At 43.7% G+C, this 23027-nt stretch overlaps 1 protein-coding gene across 2 annotated transcripts in view; it reads left to right on the forward strand.

Annotated features, from left to right (window-relative positions):
- plpp3 (phospholipid phosphatase 3) overlaps nucleotides 1–23027 on the forward strand; it is a 37791-nt gene that overhangs the window by 1029 nt on the left and 13735 nt on the right. Inside the window, exons 2-6 of one of the 2 annotated variants that reach the window (XM_079351402.1) lie at nucleotides 1812–2387; nucleotides 17438–17592; nucleotides 21435–21527; nucleotides 21761–21948; nucleotides 22364–22421. In XM_079351402.1, the coding sequence (XP_079207528.1) occupies nucleotides 2249–2387; nucleotides 17438–17592; nucleotides 21435–21527; nucleotides 21761–21948; nucleotides 22364–22421 (633 nt within the window). In that variant the 5' untranslated portion in view covers nucleotides 1812–2248. Of the gene's footprint in view, nucleotides 1–1811; nucleotides 2388–17437; nucleotides 17593–18766; nucleotides 18925–21434; nucleotides 21528–21760; nucleotides 21949–22363; nucleotides 22422–23027 lie in introns of both variants that reach the window. The other variant, XM_079351401.1, reaches the window with a different exon arrangement.

Raw genomic sequence — 23027 nt, forward strand, 5'->3', positions numbered from 1 at the left:
ACAAAGTGTCATATTTGTGTCATCTTGTTTAGACTACATGTATCTGTAATGTCATTGCACAGAGTACACGTAGGCTACTGATAATACAAAATACAGATTAGCATATTACCAGAAGTGCAAAAAGAAAGTGCACTGTGTGGCAACATGATATATAATCAGCTCTCAGGATTATATTCAGTGAACCGTTTGTGTAGCAGTTATGGTAGGCAGTGAAAGCTCAACCAAGAGCCATGAACTTTATGAGTAAATAACCTCTACAAACTCTTATAAAGCAACACAACATGCTGATCAAATAAAAATACTTTGTTAGGGGAAAGTGGGATTAAACAGAGCCTTTGACACACTCCTCTCATTTTAATAAAAATGATTTCAGGTTCTAGAAACTTTGTTGAAATGAAAGATTTTCTGAGGGGACCCTATGTATTTTATTTTGCCTAGTTTTTGACTTGTTGTTCTTACAGTCTTTATTGTTGTTGTCTATATTCTGATGTCACGTTATTGTCAGTGCTGCCTTTTGTAATTTGCTGTTTCTACTTAATATTAATAAAGAACAATGTGCATGTGTTTTTGTATTGCATGTGGAGAAAGCAGACAACAAGTGAATCAAGAGAACAGTCATGAGTGAGGGCTTTAAAACGAGGAATGCATCTAAGAACTGTGGGATATACAGAGCTCAGAGTTGTACGCTCTGAGATGATATATGCAGTGAAACAGTATGAACCAGTTTGACTGCAGCAGACAGTATAGGCAGTACAGGAATAGATATGGTGCAGCTGTTAAGACAGATCATCATGGTAAGATCTTTTATAGCACACGGGGAACACGTATGACTGCAGTGTTTATTATAAATACATAAGCCACAAAATGAATAAGTCGTGATACTGAAAGTTAGGAGGTATTAAGTGTATTATCAATTAGTTTTTACTCTCTGAACAGAAAATGACAGTAAACCTAATCGGAATACACAGAGGATAAACAATGGGGGTGGGGGGGTGTTGACAAGTACCCACTCGATGACCCTGATGAAGGCCATAAGCCGTCGGTCTATTTTGTTAACAAAGTTGATCTTCTCACTACAAGTTTTGCCTGAGGTTTTTGACCTCCTCAAGTCGCCACTAGGTGTCAGTGTAAGTTCAAATTTTCAGCGTCTCGCTGTGAGCGGCTACTGTCTGGATCATGGAGCTCTGAAAACAGTGAATGAAGTACTGCTTATATCGGAGGGGACGTTTACTGCTTTTTAGTCAGTTTTCTGGTCCATCATTGTTTCTGACCACAGCAGTTAAAGTGGGATATGTTCTGGTATACTTTTATTGTTGTAGACTATATGATGTGGGATTATAAGTAGGTTCCTGAGGACATCCATGCTTTAAAGCCTAACTGTTTACAGTCAAGTAACAATGTTGTTGTTGTTGTTGTTGTTATTGTGGTTGGTTTTTTGGTGGGGTTACCTCTATTGGAAAAAAAGATTTTTCAATCTTAAAGGGACACTCCCTGTTGAATGAACATTAAATATATACAATTAAATTAAGGTAAGCTACTGTACATACAGTAATAGTTATTGATCATTTCAGGTCTATTGGTAAAATTCCTTTAACTCAGAACGAAAAGAATGTGCTGCAGTATTACCCGTATGTTCACACAGTTTTTGACATTATTTAATATTTGTTGTATTATTGCAACATTATGTCAAACCCAATTTTACAAAAAAAAAAATCTTTAACTTCGTTACGGTAAATAACAGATAATAAAAGAGCAAGCGCTTGTTATACCCCCCATAACCACTGGGGGCGCCGAACCCCCTCATATTATAGTGTTACAACGTTTTCCGTGCTGGATGGAGCTGATCACCGTCCGCAAGCAGAGAGAAGAGGGCTGAGCCTGGAAGCTGCCGGGTGGTTACTTGAAGAGAGCAGGGGGAGGAGGAGAAGAAGGAGGATTGATAAAAGAAGCGCGTCTGTCGATGCGCAGCGCAATTCTTTCCAACAGGCTGCGATAAGAGGAGCGCGCTTTGCACTCATCCGGAGCGCAGACTACTTGTGTGTGTGGAGTCCGAGCCACGGGTCCGATACGCAGATAAAAACACTGTTTTATTGAGGGCTTTACCTCATAAAGTATCAAAGGAAACACCAGCTGATCTAAAAGTTTACCTCCGAGCTGCAACTTTTAACCAAAGGGAGCGGAGCGTCTGACACAGTCTGAACTCCTCACGCGTGGTGTGGGATTTAGAGCTGAAACCGGGGTTTCTCCAATGCAAAAGTACATGTATGAGAAAGCGATGGCCCAAGAGACAAGGAACGGAGGAACCTCCACGTTAAACAACAACAACGGCGTAAACAACAGCAAGAGGAAAGTGCTCATCGCACTCGACATCTTCTGTCTGCTGCTTGGTAAGTTTAAAAAGAGGCTTGCTTTTTCTCTTCAAGTTTTTATTTTATTTTTTTATTTACAGTGTTTACAGTTTCCACATCAGCTGATTTTGACTTGAGATAGTCAGAGACAACAAACTACCCTTCATGATTTGTTTGACGCTGCAGCTCAAAGTGTTTAGAAAGAAGCATTTCAAAAGGACCCGCTCTTTCTGGTTGCCAATAAAAACCCTGTCGTTTTTTTGAATGTTGTCTGTTATCTGCGAGCTCAAGACAACTTATGCAGCATCCTGTTATCACCCAGCAACAATATACAACACAGAGAGAAACGCTCAACACTGAGAACAACGCACAGCACAGAGAAAAACGCTCAACACTGCAGACTGTCACTGTCAGAGAAAATCTCTTTTTACAGTCTCTAAATCAAACAGCGCACATTTTATTCAGTTAATCTATGTGTAAATCAGGTTTTTATTGAGGTTGCCTCGCTAGGGATAAAACACGTCAAACACGAGGCCTCTCAACAACAGAATACAGATCAAATTAAATTTACACACGGAAAAGGAGATACTTCAAATTCAAACTTCACATTTCAGTTGCACCGCTTTTATCATAGTTTTAACTTTGTATTTGTTGGTTGTTGTGCCTCAACACAAGAAACCATGTGCTTGACCGTTACCTCAATCTAAGTGTCATCACTTAATAAACAGAGTCCACAGAGCATCACTGCAGACAGCCCTCACTTTAAGTGTTTTGAAGCGTTTCAACTTGCCTTTCAAATAGCCTGTGACTCCCCTCCTGCACCCACAACCTTGTTCATGTGACCCTAAACCCCCAGAGGTGCCATTCCAGCTACAGACTGTTAGTTAAACCACAGAGCTGGTCGTGATGACTGGGAGGAAATCTAAGTTAAATGAAGCTATTGATTCTGTTTGCTGCCATGGTTTGCTCCTGCAGGGTGTGTTTGTACAGTTTGACTTGTTATTCTGGAGGCGTCCTGTCCTGATTCTCACTGATTCAGTGTGTGTGTGTTCGATGTGTGTGCCTTGTGTTTGGCCGTTGTCACTGTAGCCCAGTCCTTTTACTTTCAAGCTCCAGTGGCCCCCCTTTCTCTCCTCTCTGTTTTCAATCCCCCGTCTCTCCTTTCTCTCTTTTTGAAAAGGATTATGGGAGTTGTGCCTAACTTCTCTACACATTCTCTCCCAGAACCCTGCAAATCCCGGGCCAGCTGCCCCTGATCACTCCTCTTCAAATGACTCCCTCTGCCTCTCTCTCTCGCTCTCGCTCTGCCTTTCTGTGCGGGGCCTGCGTGGAATAATTGCTTAAGCATGTGTTGTGGACAGGGAATGCCTCTGCGCTCTGACAGAGGGGAACAAGAGGAGGGACGCGTGGCTGAGGGGGCTTCACAGGAGCAGGTGGGAGCAGCAACGACAGATTCATGTAGAGGAGCAGTGAGAAAAATGGGCCAAAAAGTCAAGCAGGAACTTGGTTTTATTAGGCAGGATGTGACAAATGGTGCACATTAAACTCCAAAGAGAGACACAAGTTTTCCATTGACTGTGTTTATATTGTTAAACTTATTAAGAAACCTCAGGCAGAAACATACTGTTTCATCTGAAACCATATAAATACAGATGAACTTTGAGGACATGTGGAGCGAATTTCCTGCAAAAAACCAACTTCCGTCACTGAAAACTACAGGAGACGACAGGAGAACACACACACACACACACACACACACAGGCGTGCATGCACACAATGCATTTAAACACACAGACACACACACACACTGTCACATTCTCCTTTGTCATGCTAAACACAATCTGGCTGTTCAGTGATGATTGGTTAGCCCACTTTAGTGGTCTGAGGCGATGTGTGTGTGTGTGTGGGGGGGGGGGGGGGGGTACACATGAGAGGTGGTGGGGGGGGCAGGGGGTTAAAAGGGAGAAGAAGAAAGGGGGTAGGAGGGGAGGGTGTGGTATCAGGAGTTCCTGAATGAGAGAGGAATGTGGGCGTGTGGAGGGTTCAGGGGGAGAAGAATGCTTCGTCCTGAAGGTGGTGTTCACCAAACATATTTCTTTACCTTTAATTAGTTTCTATCTGCCAGCTGATGCACACACACAGTTCATGCAGGGATACCTTTGTGTAGACTGACGCTTATACACACCCTGAGGGCCAAGTTGTGTTTGCATAAAGGACATCTGAGGCCATCCTTAATCACACATGTGCACAAACGAATAAAGAGGTCCTCCTTTGTGTTGTTTCTGCTTAATGAGACTAATGATGCAGAAACGCCGCAGGATCTGAATGATGGCGAAAATACACACACACACACACACACACACACACACACACACACACACTGCAGTTCCAGCTGAGGGCGAGAATCATCAGCTGATTTTCTTTTTGGACGACTCGCTCTCTTAGCAGCCAAGCTGATGCTATAAGCTATGAGAGGTACACACAGAAACATTGTAAACACACACACACACACACGCACACACACACACACACACACTTAAAATACACTCAGTCCACCGCAGACAGCCGAACTTCATTCTTCTGCTTTTTCTGTGTCCTGAACCTGTAATATACACTCTCATCCAGTTCAACATGGAAGTTTATGTGGAAACACTTCCTGGAAATCACAGGCTAACGCTAAAATTAGCCTTAAACCCCAGACTTAGTTTTGCTCAATGTAAAGGACACAGTGCATACGTTAGTGTGTGTCACTCACAGTCAGCTGCACAGGCCTTTTCCTGCTGAACTAAACTTGGATTGTGCAGGACAGTTTCGACTGACCTTCAGTGCTGTAGGTTGATCTAAAAAAAAAAAGTTATGTCAGGTTGTTTCCAGTGTTGGGAAGTTTTTAAGCAGAGTGTGAAAAAAGTTTTGTGCACTTCACTCTGAACAGTGCTGAACTGAAGCAAAGGCAGAAAACCGATCGGGTAGACTGAGTTTTTTTCAAAAGTTTATTTCAAAGACACTTGTAAATAGAAAATCAGTACACATAAAATGGTAAATAATGTAAAATAAAAAAGACCACCGTAAAGCGTGAACGTCAGCTTTGACACCTGACTTGTTAGAAAAAGGGTAAGTTTAAGTTTGTAAAACACATCTAGTTGAAGAATCTGAAAGGTGCTCTTTAACAGAAGTCAAACTAATGTAGTCTTGAATCCTGGCGGTGTAACACTTACATGACCGACCACTCAACTATAAAAGGCACAAGATTGCATGACATGTTTTAAGTCAATCTTCGCTGACTAAAACGCTTTTTCCCCATTAGGGTCTCAGATGTGCTGCAATCATTTCAAGTCTGTGACATGTTAAGGTGCTTGGTGACGTGATATTTTCTTGAGTGACACACGCACAGATTGTCATTAGCAGTGTGTAACCTTTCAACCCAAGGGAGTTTGCTTCATAACCGGCCCTGGAGCATTAGCCCTATATGGCTCTATACCCTGCTCTTATACTCCCTCCTCTCCATTAGCCTCTATGGCATTACAGCTGTCCATCACACAGCCGCTCATTAAAGCTGCACAGGTTTAACCTCTCGCTCTCCAGGCCTCAGCCACTTCAATTCTCCGCCGCTGCACAAATATTTTCAAGAATTTCTCAAATTCTTCATCTGCCTGCTGCCGAGCTTTGGCCAGAGACGCTTGATGTGACATCTGGTGTAATTTTGGGAACGAGTGAACCAAGGGGCAAGTGTGTGTGTGTGTATGTGCAGAGAGGTTCACACACAGGAAAGGGTGGGAAACGGAAAGGTAGTGTCGGTCGGAAGTAGGTGTGGTTGTGAAATGAAATCCTGTCTACTTTTTCTTTGCCTCGCTGCCCATTTCCATCCTCTCCCCCCTTTCCTGCCCTCCATGCTCCCCCTCTTCTTAAGCTCCTCTTCCCCTCTTATCACCTGGTTGACTTTTATGTGAGAAACTGCATAAAACGTATCAGCAGCAGGAGCTAAAAGGCAGTACAAGTCTGCTGAATTTAGTAGGAGCAAGCGAGTGATAAGTGGTGTTTTGTGTCTATGAGTAAACTGGAGTCAGAGAGCAGGTGGGAGGCCCTCACGCACACAAACAGAGGCTTAAATCCAAAGTGGCTGCGCTTAATCTGAGGGCAAAAATTCTCAGGGTTTTCTGCAGGAGTCGGTCTGTTTAGAGCCAGGAGCTGAATGAGGAGAGGTGTGATCAGGACAACCAGTACAGCTTCCATTACAAGTGTTCTTCCTCTGAAACTGTCAAAAAAAAAATACTGTCCCAACTTCCTTAAGAGTCTTTTTATTCCTTAAAAAAAACAAGACAAATGCACATCAGACAACCAATTAACCACTAAAGCTAATACTAGCAAAACATTGATCGCTGTTGAAGTTGTTTGCGATTTTTATCACTTGCTTTAGTAAGCTGTTGGTGTTTTTTGTTGTGTTTGTGTGACGAGGTGAAGGGTCAGACAGAAAATAGACTCTTATAGGACACATGCCTTCAGTCCACTCTGTGTGACATTTCCTGCAAACGCCGAGAGGCGCATGCAGAGTGTGTGACGTGCGTGTGTGTGACGTGTGTGTGTGTGTGTGTTGAGGCCTTTTTAAGGTAATGACTGTCCTCTGGCAGAAATAACCAGAGTGTCGTGTGATGAGATAAATATCAGCAGTTTGTAGTTTGCAGTGCAGTTTGAGGGATGTGCATTATTTTTACGTGTGTGGTTTATTTTTGTGCATGAGCAGAAGCATTGTGGCCAGACGTGTGTGTGTGTGTGTGTCTGTGTTTTACATTTTCAGGTCGTCATTTGGACATGTGGGTGTTTTCTGCTGGTGCAGGAGTGAAATGACAAACCCCCGGGGTGTGTGCGTGCAGGGCTGTGTTTAGAGGTGTGTGTGTGTCCCGTGGGGTTTGTGCGGGCGAGGGAGCGCTCAGAGCTGTCATTAGACAAACTGTATGGAGAGAAGAGAGTGTGTGTGTGTGTGTGTGTGTGTGTGGGTCGCATATGTGATGCATCTGTGGCTCGTCTCGTGTGTGTTTGTGTGTTTTTTTTTGGGGGGGGGGGGTCTGTTTGGTTCCCGGCTGACTGATGTGTCTGTCTCTTAACGCTGCTATACAAACCAGACACATCTATCTCCTCTGTGCCTCCTTCCTGGCAAACAATTAAATTGCACAATAAAAACTTTAACAGTAGACACACAACAGCTTGTAATTCACACTGTGCAGTAAATCCTCTGTGCCTAAACTCTCTTATCTGTCATTATCTCTCTCTTAGGTAAGCACTCTCAAACTGCTTATTTAGATGAATCCAGATGACGGGGCTCAACCCAACCATAAACTGTTGTTAGCACTCGTTACTGAAAGATGTGTTTCAGTTTTCAGCTCATAAACGCCTGAAAATGAACCCAAAATAAGAGCTTTGGCACAACTTACTGGACTTTAATTTTTGTATATGGCGTAGTTCTCGTTATTATCATGGGATCAGGGGCTTAAAAACCAGACAATGCGTGCAGTATTTGATGTTAATGAGAGCTGGGGCAGCAGATGATCTTATACTTTATCACAGCCGGCGAGCCTTATTACTGTCCTGGCCTGGGCCTCCTCCCTGCTGTTACACAGGGCCCTCTGTCTGTCACTTTCTCTCGCTACGATCCTCTGTCTGTGTGTGTGTGTGTGCGTGTGAGCATCCAAAGATGGGGGGGGGGGGGGTCAGAGAGATTTCAAACAGAACAATGCCCCCTTTTGATGCATTTCTGCGCTCTTTGTTCCGCTAACGAGCAGCGATAGGCTGCTGGAAGACAGAAGGAGGATGAGCTGGAGGAAGGGAGGGAGAAAAGCGAATGAAGTGGAGATGAGAGAGTGAGAGACCTCACCTCCTCCTCCTCCTCCTCCACCACCACCACCGCGATGGGCACTCAAGCCACTTCATTATCAGTCAGGAGGAGTTTATGGCTTTAGCTGCTGAAGCTGTATTGTTGCTGGCTTGTGGGCTGTAGTGTTTATCAGCTCAACTGTTGCAGGGCCGTGCAGTAATCAGCTCAGCATCTTTATTGGCGCGGACCTTATCTGTACTGCAGCCACTGATGCCCATCCTGTTTACATACAGAGGGGGCTCCCTGCAACACAAGAACATCATGCAGAACATTCACACTTCAGCTTTAACACCTATTGTCTGCAGACGAACGTGATGTGTGCAGAGAGGTGAGCAGAGGAGGAGAAGCAGTGCAATGAGGGGCGTCAGGTTTCAAAGGAGGCACAGTGATCATCTCTGCAGCCAGAGGGGGGTTAGAATGTCATTATGACAACAACGGAGATACGCATATCGAGGCAGCCAGGTAGGCTGATGTGGCCTCAGGGTGATGCTCAGGTTTCCCTTCACTAGGGCAGCTGTGTGTTCCTCTGCTTTCTACTGGCAGTGGGGAAAGGTACTTCTGAACTAAAAACTAGAATCAGTTTGGTTGTAAAAAGTGGAGCTCAGAATTGTTGGACGGTCTGTTAGTTCGATAAGACAAGAAATGGTTATTGTCACTCTACAAGTGAAACAAAATACTGTAGAGCTTCGAGCCACCATCTTGGTCTCAATCTTTTTTTTTTTTTAATTATCTGTCCCAAACAGCACAAACAACCCTAACCAGAGGTTACGTCCAGTGACCGAATTATCTGAGACGACATCTAGCAGGTAGACAGCGGCTCCCACCTGTCACTCAAAGAGGCCACACCCATAAATCTACATCACTTTAAGGCTTTATAAAATGTTAACAGTTAATGAGATGCACAAGAATTTAGAGGGTTGTCACAAGGAGAAAAATGAGCAATAGAGACCTAGGCTGTTTTTGCACCAGGCTGTAAACTTCTGTTTATTTCTGGGGACTCAGCCTCACAGGTGTTCCTGCAGAGTGTCCCAACAGAAGCCTGTGTGTAAAAAGGCATCTATTTGTGTGAATAAAATCTCTCTGAGTAAGCACATGCTGCAGCCAGCGGCCCCCCGGTCGCTGCAGCATTCACACAGAGGACAGGGATTCACTCCGCACAAACTCTGCTGACCTCAGCTCACTCCTGTGTGTGTGCACGTGAGAGAGACACATCAGCAGCTTGTAGCAACAAAGAAAAGAACATCTGTATCATCTACATGTATGCATGTGGGTGTGGATGTATGTTTCCCTGCATGCACTCTGACTGTGTATGGATGGAGTCTGGGGGGGGGGTTATGGACCTGGCTTGTTTATTTGGATTGTGCAGAGCGTTTTTTAAGCCCTTTGTGGTCGACAGCTTCAGAATGTTTGAGAAAAGACTTTGCTGAAGTTTCCAGTGGAACCACAGTAATCCACTCTGACACCCACATAGCCACACACACACACAGTCTCACAGATTTAATAGGCGGTGTTACAGTGACATGTGTGCCCTGCTCTCGTATTCTACAGGAAGATCCTCGATCTTCGTCACACCCCCGCCTCTGACCTGCGTCCCTGCAGCTCTCTCCAGGGTCTATGATAGACCTCAGCTCACCTCTGCTCTCTGCTCCCACATGTCTGGAACGCTGCACATACTCGTGCTCACGGCTTTAGACACCTAAAGATAAAGATAAATGTGTGGGCTTAGAACAGCATGTCATGTTGGATGTGTGCCAAGTTGTAGAACATCTCGGGCATCTGCCTCTGCGGCTGTTTTTAAACCCCACAGGTCAGAGGGCATGTCAGTGTATTATGCCCTCTGTAAATGTTATTTATCATTAGTAAGTGTCTTGCATCATTACAGAACTGATCCTTACAGAGACATTTTTATTCAAGAGGAAGAAGCTTTCTTTTTCCCATAAACTCCTCTTTGCCATCACACCATGACCACAATGAATAAAAACCACCAACGAAGTTACTGGTCTAGCCCTGCCTCAGTATGTGTTACTGTACGACTTCAGTGTGTAGAATTTGATTCCTAACAGTATATGTTTAGAAGACAAAAAAATAACAGCTGGAGAGATCAGAAATGGCCTCTCTTCTCTGTGGCAAAGTCCCTGATGTAATCAATGTCAAGGACAGACACTCAAAGTGGCTTTATCAAAAGGCCTTGGTGAACATGACATTCATCGTTACGTGTTACAAGCCGTCTTGTGTGACAAATACAAGTCTTAGATCTTGGAATTCCTTCTCTAAGCTTGAGGTTGAGGCTGGCATTACAAGCTGTTTCAAGAGAAGATTATTCAGGTGTTAATGTAGATTAAAATGCATTAAGAGCTGCCTTTTTAACATATTGATGGAGCATTAAAAGCTTCACATGAGAGCCGGCTCTCTTCTCACCTGCCTCGAGATCAGCAGAACACTGAGCACCGGCAAGTGCAGCTGGCAGCTCCTATCAGGTGCATTAACAGCAAACACACTCTCACACTATACAAACACACACACACACACACACACACACACACACACACACACACCAGGGCTAATCTTTCTCACCTAAGCACACACATTTATCCTCTTGAGATGTAAACACACACATTTACACACTTACTCACGTGCAGCGTGACTTGAAGCTGGAAGAGGGCATTCATCCAAATATACAGGCTATAAAGGGCTCAGCTAAGTGAGCGGAAGGCTTCCTGCCTACACACAGTCACACAAGTATCAAATAACAACAAGACAATATCTATTTTCATGCTTCTTTTTAGCCATATAGGCCACCAACAGAGCGTCCTTTAGCAGAGCAGGTTGTGTTGCAGGGTGTGTGTGACGGAAAAATGTCAAAGGATTCTCAAGAGGCCGGGAAATGTCCTTCTTCTGTTGTTAATTTAGTGTTGCGATATCTCTTTGAGGGCTATAGCTAATGATGTACTTTAAGAAAACATGTATGGAAGACGTGAAACAGGCTTCTTTCAGTTTTCCAGAACTTAAAATGGCGTTTTAAAAAAACTTCTATCACAAAATTCAAACGTGTAAAAGCAAAACAAAATAACAGAGACATTTTATGAAAACATCTGTATACATTTAAAGTGCAACACAGGAATAGGACATAAACATACAACACATTGAATACGAAATCTATAAGATGTCTTAAGAGCAAGCAAAAGAGATAAAAGTGAATTTGCACATATAACACTATTAGCTGAATGGACAGTATATAAGTAGCCCATCATGTTATCTTTCAGCTGACTCATCTATTTATGACATTCAAATTTCAGGCAACATTACCAACTTTTCTCATTGAAGTCTTTTTCCTTTAACAAGAAAAGCAAATGTTTCAGATCATTTTAAGATTTTCTAACAGAAGTAGAAAAACAGGTTAAACAGTTACTTGAATTCAGGATTTAGCTGGCTTTTTTTTTTTTCAAGAAGCTTTTTTTTTATCTCATTGTACCTTACTGCTTGTTTTAGAGGACTTTGTAGTGAGTGACTCTCACGTTTCAGAGAGAGAAAAAAAGATGAGTATTTGATTGACTGTGTCATTCTGATTCCCCTGTTGAACGGCAGCAAGAAAACCACAGAAAAAGAGAAGACAGTGTGATTGATTGACTCTGTCTATAGAGTCAGACTCCCCCAGCCATCGTCCTCTATAAACATGTCCCCCTCCTCATCAGGACGGGTCGCATGGTGCGTTCAGGAGACAGGAGGAGGAAATCCTCCATTAGGGATTACGACAATACCTTTTCCTCTAGCAGGTCCGCCTCCCATTCACCTCTCACGCTCTCTGCTCGCTCAACATAATCACGATATCAGTCTAATTCTGCCCCCTGAAAGCCATGAAAACCCATTAAAATGTCAATAGAGACACAAGGGGGAGGGGTCATGAGAACGGGAAAGCTGCCATGGCTTCTTCAGCTCACACAGGTGAAGCTTTCAGGGACATTAGCGCCATGTCATGAGGAATTAACCTTTTGTGCACCATAGAGCTCAGCTGCTTGGTTATTGTGTCTTAACAAAGATGATACTGAACCTGCAGAAAAGACAAACTCTTTGTGGAAGAATGTCTTAATTCAGTTCCTCACAACTTTAGAGTGGGTTTGTGAGCTCTAGCTCTGTGCAGAAAGTCCGTGGGAAAAGTTAAAATCAGACGTGTTCACGTTCATCCTGCTAATCTGAGCGCTAACTCGCTCTACCAAATTTAACTCCAAAGCCAATCAAACAGACGCTGTTTGGAAAATCCTTTTCACACACACCAACTTGTGCACACTAAAACCACTTACACACACACACACACACCACATATAAACACTCACCAACATACTTTAGAGCAATGATTTCCAACACGTAGTGGAGCATGAACATTTGAGCGGATTTATGGATGGAAAATAAGTACAGAACACACACACACACACACACACACACACACACAGGCCCTGCCACGACCTCTGCATATAAACAAAGATTCAATCAGCCAAAGAAATACCTCTCTCTCTCTCTCTCTCTCTCTCTCTCTCTCTCTCTCTCTCTCTCTCTCTCTCTCTCTCTCTCTGTGTCTGACCTGTGTAAGCAGTGTTTAGTGGTCTGCAGTGGTTCTCCTCGCACTGAAAGAGAGAAATGCCCGACGGGATCAGATAAGACAAATAGAACTGTTCCCTTAACTTGTCAAGCCACCCACTTAGGATTTCTCTTTTTTCCTTCTCCTCCTTGCATTTTCCACACATTCTTTCTCTCTCTCTCTCTCTCTCTCTCTCTCTCTCTCTCTCTCTCTCTCTCTCTCTCTCCATCCTTTTCTCTTTTTCAGTTTTTTAGGGTTTGTAGTTATCCTCAGAGGTCTGTATTTGTTGTTCAAACGCAGATCAGTGGCTCCAGAGCTCTCAAGGCTCATTTGCTTTAAAAGCACAAAATGCACGACTTCACCTGCATGGAAAAAAAACCCAACATAAAAGCAAAGTGTGGAAACTGGTGGAAATAAATGCAAGATTTTGTGTTTGATTTCAAAAGTGGAGGTGAAGTCAGACTGTTAGCAAGTAATTCTCCATTTGTGGTGAGGAATTTATGCTAAATACAACTGTCTTTAAATGTTTTTATTTCCTTTCTGATTCCTTCACCAACATTGGCCAGAACAGAGTCATCTGATACAAGTGTAGTGAAAAGTATAGTATATAGCTCACAATCTTGTAGCTAAGCAGAGCACCCTTGCTTTTACCAGGAAGTTTCTCAGGTCCTTGCAAAGTTGCTTCGTTATGTTTTGAGTAAACGTGTCATTCTCCCTCCACTTAAAACATGAGCTTTGCAGCAATTGCAAGTAGTCGTAGAAGTTGTTGACGTAACAAGCGTAAAATACATCCAAACTGCTAAGGCTATTAGCTCCAAACAGATCCATCAGTGAACATCCAGATATGAAAGATTTCAGAGGTATTCCTCAGGAGTGCATGTGGGGAAAAAGGCTTCAGAAAAGACATGTGAATGAAGCCAAAAGATTCAAATGGGATAAATATGTATAAAGTACATTTATAAAACTCTGGCTGATGGGACTGCCTTGATGTTACCGTCCAGAAAATTTGACTGAAACGGGTTGATTTTATTGCAGTATTAAAATAAGTTATTGGATCAGTGAATTGACTTCTTTATGTACTCAACACAGCTGACTCTTAAAATGAATATCTTTTATGCAAATGCAATATGGACAAGAATCAAACAGTCAAATATTTTTGATAAGACTTCTGGACCCAAGAAGAGCTCCAATATAATTCTTTGTACATGTTGACAGAAGCAGCTTTATGAAATGCAAATGATACCTCCTATACAACAGCAGCTACATGGACAGCAGCAGTGTGAGCAACATGTTTTCTTGGTAATACATGTTGAGGTAAAGGCTTAAAGTCAACAACCTCAAGCTAGCTTTAACTTGCGGATGCAAAGTTGGCCTCCTATCTGCTAGAGAGACAGGTGCCAAACACTGACATTAGCTTGTGCTAGCGGGCGGTAGCTCACATTGTATGTACAAGCAGTAAACGTTAGCTACACACTAACTCTGCAGTGAGCGTGTGCTTCTTGGGGTGATTGTTTTGAACTTTCTGTTTGCAAGCTGCAAATCACATTGCTAGTGACTATTTAAAAGTTTGTTGTTTTATTTAGGGTCAGAAGTCTTTGTTATAGCTGATGTGAAACACTAAAGTTTTGTGGGGGCTAAGCGTAAACAGTTCTGGGGTTTGAAATGAAAATACATCTGAGTGGCCGTCGCCTAAAACTAAAGCGTCACTGACCTTGTGACAGTGGTTGTAAAAAGTTGTTTTTTAATTCACTGAAGCACCTCAGAGCTCTGTCAGCAGCCCCGCCCACCTCTTTCTTCTCCTCCCCTCCCTGTTTTCATCTCCCCCTCCTCTGACACTCCCCCCTCTCTTTGTCTTGGTCCACTGGCCCTGTGAAGGTCACACACTCTTTAGCCCACCGCCCCTAAAGAGGTCATATTTCTTCATACGACTGTCTGCAGGAGGATGTCCAAATTCCAGGCTGCGTTCTGGGAGATAGCACCAGAGATTAGCTTGGCACAAGCAGACCTGATAGAGAGGCTTTCAGAAATCCTCAATACATCCTGTTGAGGTGCTCAAATGCTCTCAAATTCCTCTCTCAGTCTCTCAGATGGTCCACTCCTGAGTTTCCCATGGTGCTCTAAGATAGGTTTAGCTCTTAAGCGCCCCTTTGCATGAGTGTGTGTGTGTGGCTATGTGTGTGTGTGTGTGTGTCAGTTAAGCCAATGAACTCGTCTCCTTTCACTTCCCCTCATTAACATGTGAATCCCTCTCCCACAAGTAGGGCAGAGTGGAGTGGCACATGGACAAACAGAGCAGGGATTGACGTTAGAGAGCTAGATCTTATGTCTGAGTGTTGCCGCAGAAGAACTCTTCTATACGTCTGAGTTGTTTATGCATTTCAGGCAATAAACAGCAAAATGTAACTACAAATCACACTGTAAAAAAACCCACTGTAAAACCAGCAGTCTGTTGTCTTTTGTCTGTTGAGTGCTGCTGCTCCTGAGTGCTCCTGCTGCACAGCAAACTGTCTGCTGGTTTTCTCTTCTTTGCACCCTTTCCAGCTTCCTTGGTACGTCGATGCAGAAGGGGTTGAGACGATCCTGGCACTGCAGTCGCGCAACATGCCAAGTTGTCGTAGAATTTTTCTTGGCTATCAGCTTTCAAATCAAAGTCGAAAACAACCACGACCACATACTGTGTATGTGTACGAAAAGAAGCTCCGAAAAAAATGGATACTGTCATGTTGAACCGTATTAGTGTGGACACGGAGTAGTTGATCTGGTCGAGCTGAGACAACACTTTCTTCTTTAGTGCGAGCAGATGTCACTGTGTAGATGTGACAAAGCGTGTGAAAGCCTTCAGTGTGTGTCCACAAGAATGCATACGAGAGTGTGTTTTGAGGTTTTTGAGAAGCTCACGAGCACGAGTGGTTTCTGGTGAGTGCTGTTTTTCAAGGCAGAGCAGAAACACAATCTCCTCTCCATCACTTCTGAGACAACGGCCGGGCTTCTGGGAACATTCGGAGTAAAAATGCGACTCTGACCCACATGTCAGAATTCTGTGTGATGTGAGCGAACCTCATGAACCACAGTGGGAAAAAAAAGTCTCTGTGCAGACTGATGTTGGATGTATGTGTTGGTATGTCTGCGTTTGGGTCTTCAGGACGCCTCCAAGTCTTCAGCTCTCCATATTTATGAGCCACTACAATCATACACACACACACACACACACACACACCAAACATGGTCTCATGTGAAAAATGTTCCAGAGTGGGTGGGCTGTGTGGGGTTTTTTTTTTTTTGGTATTCACACTTTTGACTGTCCCAGCCACAGTTTGGCCTGTGTTTTTTTTTTGTAGTACAAGACCCCGAGATGTTTGTTTATTCTCTCCTCTTAAGAATCATCTGAACACAGTGTGGGTGTATGATTGTGTGTTGGTGAAGAAGTCACTTTTAATTGCACCAAACAAACTTAAAGTAACTGTACGCTCGTTAACAAAAATAGAAAGTGCTAGAATAGAAAGAGAAACAGCTAACCCGACTTTGAGGCGAGAAAAGTAACAAAATCCCAAAAACTACATTTGGAACAGTTTGACATTTTTCCAGTGAAAATACCACAGTTTTATGTTGTACACTATTACAGTTTGTTTGTCCTCTGATTATGACAACGTGATGAATTCTCCTGTAGAAATCTCTTTATTTAGATCTCTTCCTGACTTCCTTCATTTGTCTTTGCAGCTGTGTGATATTTGTGTTAAACTTCTTCCGATTTCACATTCAGTTTGCTAAGTATGATGATGATCTCTGAAGGCAGACTCACTGATGGTTGTGATTTATTGGGATAAATATAGTTGACTCTGTCCCCTTTATGAGAACGCACTCGTGAGAACTGTGGGTTTAACAATTGAGATCCCAGCCAGTCTCCGTGTCACCGTTCAGCGTGATCCCTTCTGTCAGGGTTAGTGAAGACAGCTAACCAAATAATGTATGTTTGAACTCGCTTCGCCAGGGGAGCTGCTTGTTTCTGTTGTTGCCTCCTGCTGTGATGAAATAACAGGTCACTGAAAACAGCTTCACATTTGTGCTCACAAAAAAAAAGACAGCAGTATCTATTCAGGTGTCACTGGGGCAGACACACGTTTGTCAAGCGTCTTTCTCCTCCTTTAATGAATGGGTTTTGTTAAAAAAAAAAATCTTTCATCTCTGGAGCTGGAATGGCACTCTCTTCCCCTGAAATCCACCACACACCTTTTCTCACAGTGTGTTGACAAAGTATTAGTGTTCGGGGGTTTCTTTTGTCTCCCGTAACAGAGCCAATGCCCTCAGTGTCAGTGTGTATTTACTCCGTGAGGATGGAGGGTCTGTTAATGCCAAAGAGCAAACCTCATTTCTCCATAGGCCGGTGTCAGTGTCAACAGGTGTGCGTGTGTGTTGTGTGTGTGTGTGTGTGTGTGTGTGTGTGTGCGTGTGCAGAGTCAACAACCTGATCAGTGTTAGCATGAGCTCACACACACCTGTCAGTCTGTGATTGTGTTTTAATGGGACTTTTTTTCCTACAGCTCACAGGTAAGTGCACTAAGCTGTAAGATGCAGCCTCGTGTGTGTGTGTGTGAGAGAGAGAGTGATTTCAAACATGCATTCATGTGTATATGTGTGTATATGTGTGTGTAGCAATGCTGCCCAGCCTGGTGCTGCACCGCTCCTCTGTGCGTCCGTACCAGAGGGGTCTTTACTGCAGTGACTCCAGCCTCAACTATCCATACAAGAAGAGCACCGTCCCCTCCTCAGTGCTCACTTCTGTTGGGTTGTTACTGCCCGCGGTCTCCGTAAGTCCCCCCCCCCCCCCCCCCCCCCCCCCCAGCACGCAAAGAGCGCTCAGTGTCGGGGATCACTGAAGGCAGAAACAGGGAGGGCTGCAGGATCATGGTGGTAGCTTTAAAGGAGTGATGATGCCATGTAAGATGTTGTCACGTGCAGAAATACCGTAATACAACACTTTATTAGAATTGTTCTGTACATTTTTTCAGCACACAGTCATGTATCAGGCTGTAATGGCTGCCAAATGCGTCCTCCGTTGTTTTTGTTTTTCCATTACAGAAAGGATCCCTACAGAGATAGAGCTTTTTGTTAAAAAAAAGGGAGATTTTTTTAAACACCTTTTACATCAGACTACACCAGACACCAGACACCAGACCTGTGGGCACCAGACTACATTGACAAAAACATTGATATTACCTCAAAGAACAAAAGAGCTGCTGGTCCAGCAATGCCTGCATCTGTGAGGTTTTACTTTATGGTAAGATCTAAATGAATCCTCTAAAACACCAAAGTTAGAAGAAAAAAAAAACGCAAAAAGAAAATTGCTTGTGGCAGCAGAAGACATGCAACGCCAATGTCCTGCAAGCAACAATCCCTGTTTTTGTCAGTGAGGTCTGGTGGTTTTGAAGTAGAAGCAATGTTTTTTTTTAACTGAATGAGTTTCAAACCCTGAATAAAGGTTTTTCTCTTTTGGGATTCTTGCTCTAATTTTTTCAAGACCAAAACATCCACTTTTGTTGACATACTTCGATTGCGCACATGGGCCTTCAAGGATTGTTTGGCAGCTGTTATAGCCTGTTTCCATTCAATCATTTTCAAACCAAATGTTAACTTAAAATCGTTACATGTAAAAAGAAAACATAATTAGGGACCAGTTTTGAAAATGTGAAATCAACTTTTATTCATATTGAGAGGGTAACTATTGTTTCTGTCACTCCTTTGCTCAGAGCTGACCAACCATGGAAACCTCATGCCCAAACTTTTCTGCCATTTCCCATGATCCCCTGGTGCTTGTGTGCTCCTTGTGCTCTCCCTGTTCCCCTCTGTTTATGTCCATGTCACTGACCTCTCCTCCGTCTTTCTCTCTCTCTCTCTCTCTCTCTCTCTCTCTCTCTCCCTCTCTCTCTCTCTCTCTCTCTCTCTCTCTCTCTCTGTTCCTCTCATTCCCTGTGTCTCCTGTAGCTAGCCTGCCTTTCCTGATCATTGAGACTAGCACCATAAAGCCGTACCAGCGCGGGTTTTACTGTTTGGACGAATCCATCCGCTACCCCCGAAAAGAGGGAGACACCATTAGCGATGCGGTGCTTTGTGGCGTTGGCATTCTTATTGCCATCTTCTCTGTAAGTCGACCTCCCTTTGTTTGCTGCTTCAAGAGTCACCTCTTCTTAGAAAAAAAAAAAAAATCTCACTAACATAGCCCCTTTTTAAACTCTTCGTGATTTATCATGCAGTACTTTCCAAAACTCCACTCTTTTTTTTTTTGACGTAAATGTTCTCTTTATGTCCTGCCATTTCATTCTGTAATGCTTTCTACGTCATCTTAATCTTCCACTTCAGCTTTGAGCCGTTTTAATGGTCTGTTTTTATTACATGGCTAAGCCAGTCAGAGGTAGAAAGAGGCCCCCCAAGAGACATGGAAGTGTGTGAGCTGACGCATGCATGCCAAAGTCCAAAGAGATTTTACAAGCTCCCAGTCCACTATCAAACCTCCCACTCGTACCCTTACACCCTGACTCTGGCGACTCTGTGCCCTGCATATCGAGGGGTGTCACACGAAGTCTTCTTTCCTTCGACCTGACGCAAGCCCGATGGAGGCGTTAGCTGCTTTCTAGTGTCAGAAGATCAGAGTGGGTCAGAGGTAGTGGAAACATGTAATAATGATGCGGTGGGGTCTATGTCTGTCAATTAGTGCCAGAACGTGCCATGAGATGGTCTTTAAAACCCCCAGACTCTTTTTTTTTTTTGTCACCACAGGCTCCTCGCCATCAGCGACACGCACGAGCAGCTCAGCTCTCCTGCTGATTGGAAGCAGCAGACAGTGCATGTGTTCGTGTTGGTTAGCTCCTTCGACATGTTCACGTGTGGGCAGAGCTGCCGTGTCTCACACAGCTGTGTTCCATTAGTGGCGTCTACCGCCATGCCAACACCATTCCTGTAACGCACGCACACACTCACACACATATAGTTTGTATTCATATTCATGCACTGGTAGCAGATTCCAGTTGGGCCCCTTGTTTATCTTCTCTGCGTGGGCAATCCCAACAGTCGCACTGCTCAGACATATATCTGTGTCTGACAGGTCCACACAGTGGGATCGATCTATAAGAAGAGCTATTGATGAACCATCAGGCGTTTAAAGGGGACGATCAGGCTGATCGGACATGCCTGCAGTGACAGGCCTGGCCTACATCTCCCAGCATTCATGTGCCTCTCGAAACATCCTGGTTACTAAGTTTTTAAATTGTTCTTCCAATGTCTGTGTTTCGAATTGCAAACGCTTAAAAAAGAACACCAGAGCAAAAAAGAGACTGTGTAACTGTGTAAAATTGTAGAAATAAGTTGGCAACATACTTGTGCAATGTAAACAGCGTGCAGGTGTTGCAATTTCTTATCAATGAAAATACAATAATGAGTACCCGAGACTTGTGTTTTTGTTACCCTGGTGTGGAGACAATATTGCTTGATTCTTACTAGAACCGCACAGATGTTTAAATGTTGGTATTGTGACCCCCCACTGTGAAACCAGTATTGAACGGAAATCCAGTGGAAATAAGTACTGCATGAGCAGGAGAGGGGTTTGAATGCTAATGCTGACAAACCAAATAAACTTGTCTGTCCTTTATCGACCTCCTGTGGTTCTTATCTTAAGCCTAAATCAGAACAATTCATTGACAATAGCGAAGAGAAAACATGCAAATACGCTCCCATGTTTGTTTCTCCTGGTGGTTTTTCCTGCCAGGGGACCACCCAACAAACAGAAAGGAGAGGTGTGTTTAATAAGCCACATCATTACAAACATTCACAGAGGAATTTAATAGAGATGTCTAATATTAGATGTCTGAGACGCTGTTAACAGATACTGCCGTGAGTTTCTGCAGCTCAGAGATGGATGGTGAATATTTAGTGTGAGACTGAAGAGTGAAGCCTTGTGCAGAGAGAGGAAGGAAAGGAAAGGGAGCTGTGGTTAGAGGTGCAGGGCAGCCACTCTGTCAGTCAGATACCCCAGGTGGTGCAGAAATGATTGACGTGTCCGTGCCTCAGGAGCTGGATCAGTTAAGAGCCCCCACTATGTAGCAGAGGTCTTTCCATAGGCCTCAAATCCACTTAAAAGCACCTGGTCAGAGTAAAACAGGATTCAGGGTCGGCACGTTGAACTTGAGCTTTAAATCAGGCCGCTGCTCTGATTCAAATCTTCTTTATATCCAGGCTCACGTCAGATGGTCCAGATTTCATGCTTTCTTTTCCGCCATCACTGTCTCTTTATCCTTCATATCCCACATAAAAGGCCCCACCATATCATGGCGCATCACTAATAATCTCACCTCACATCCAAACTGCCTGAGGGAAGGGCAGGCCATGCTCATTCTCCGTGTGTGTCTCTCTGTGTATGTGTGTGTGTGTGTGTGCGTCTCCCTCATCCTCTCTCCTCCATCTGTGACTTCATTAGAGACTTGAACTAGATTTCCTACATGATAAACACTCAAGCATGATCAATGTTATTGTATGTTAAGCTACTTTAAGACTTAAGCATTCTGCAGCGCTACAAAGCTAAAGAATATCTTGATCATTTTGCATTTGTTTGTTGAATTCTGTGTTGTGCGTGTATCTTAAAAACTCCCCTGTCTCTTAGATTGTAATCGGAGAATGCTTCAGGATTCATCAGCTGCATGAAGGAACAAAGTCTTTCATCGGGAATCCCTACGTTGCAGCTCTCTACAAACAGGTCTGCTCTCCTCAACTGTCCTGGTCATTCCTGTTTAGAAGGTTGCATGCACATTAAAGCCATGGATGCACAATGAGACCTGATACAGCAGCATTGTCGTGATCATTTCACCTGCAGCCAAAAAAGCATAGCTGCATGTTTTTTTGTTTTTAAAGAGAAGTCTGAAACATTTTTCAGGAAACTTTGAGCTGCTAATGTTTTTTGTCTCGTCGTGATTGGCTGTGATCTTCCAGATGGGCGTGTTTCTGTTCGGATGTGCGGTCAGCCAGTCGTTCACAGACATCGCCAAGGTGTCCGTGGGTCGCATGAGACCTCACTTCTTAGACGTGTGTAAACCAGATTTCTCCACCATCGACTGCTCCCAGGGATACATCACCAACTACACCTGCAGAGGGGATGATAGCGATGTGCAGGAGGCCAGGTGTGTGTGTCAACAATAGCGCAACACACTGTTTATGTCATGTAGGATGGTCAAGATACCAGAACTATACACTACTATTTGATACTACAACAAATGAAGAGATATTTACACCTATTTATTCCCACAGAAAGAAAAGTCATCGATATTCAATATTGCAGAAAAACTTCTGCACACTGTCAGAACTGCACAAAAACACAAAGACTTTTTTTCTGCGAATTAGAGTTAGTCTATGATTTTTGATGGGTGAATGTTTTTGTACTTCTTGATACTATCGATCTGTAAAATAATAGCGATGACATCGTTTTCAGACATGTGGTGTCAAAGATAATGGAAGTATCAAACATTTCGACAACCTGAGTATGTCATGTGAATATTAACCAAAAAAACTGACTGACAATCGGCTTCATCCTCACAGGAAATCCTTCTTCTCAGGACACGCCTCTTTTTCGATGTTCACCATGCTGTACCTGGCTGTGAGTAACACACACACACACACACACACACACACACACACACAAACAAACACACACACACACACACACACACACACACACACACACAGTCCTAGACACAGAAATGTATTGAGATCATTGAGGGAAATCTTGGGCTGTTGGTGATTCACTGCCTGAAGAAAATCAAACCATTGTTCTGCACCTCCTCTGCACCTCCTCCTCACACACTCCATGAGGAGTTTCATTCTTCCGTTTTGTTCTCTGAGCGATGAATGGATGGACGCACTCCCTATTTTCTTCAATCAGCCGTGTGAATTCACTTCCTGTCTTCTCGTGTTTCCCTCACCCTCGCCTTCTCTCCTTCACCTGTTGTGGGAGTCAATTGAAGCTGAGCACCCTGCAGACATTGCATGCTTCAAACTGTCTTCGTCTGCACCGATCCCAAGCTTTCCAGTCATCTCTTCCCTCTTCTCCTCTCTGAGGATGGGGGAGGTGAATCAGTGGTCGGGTCTGGCTCGGTCATTCAGTAAAGTTCTGGTGTGGTGCAGTGAGAGCTTCCTGCCGGTATTTCCCAGCCTCTCTGTGAACCTCCTGCTCTGTCTGAGGAGGAGAGAGAGGACTGAATAA

This window comes from Symphodus melops (assembly GCF_947650265.1).
Source record: "Symphodus melops genome assembly, chromosome: 8".
NCBI classification, from domain to species: domain Eukaryota; kingdom Metazoa; phylum Chordata; class Actinopteri; order Labriformes; family Labridae; genus Symphodus; species Symphodus melops.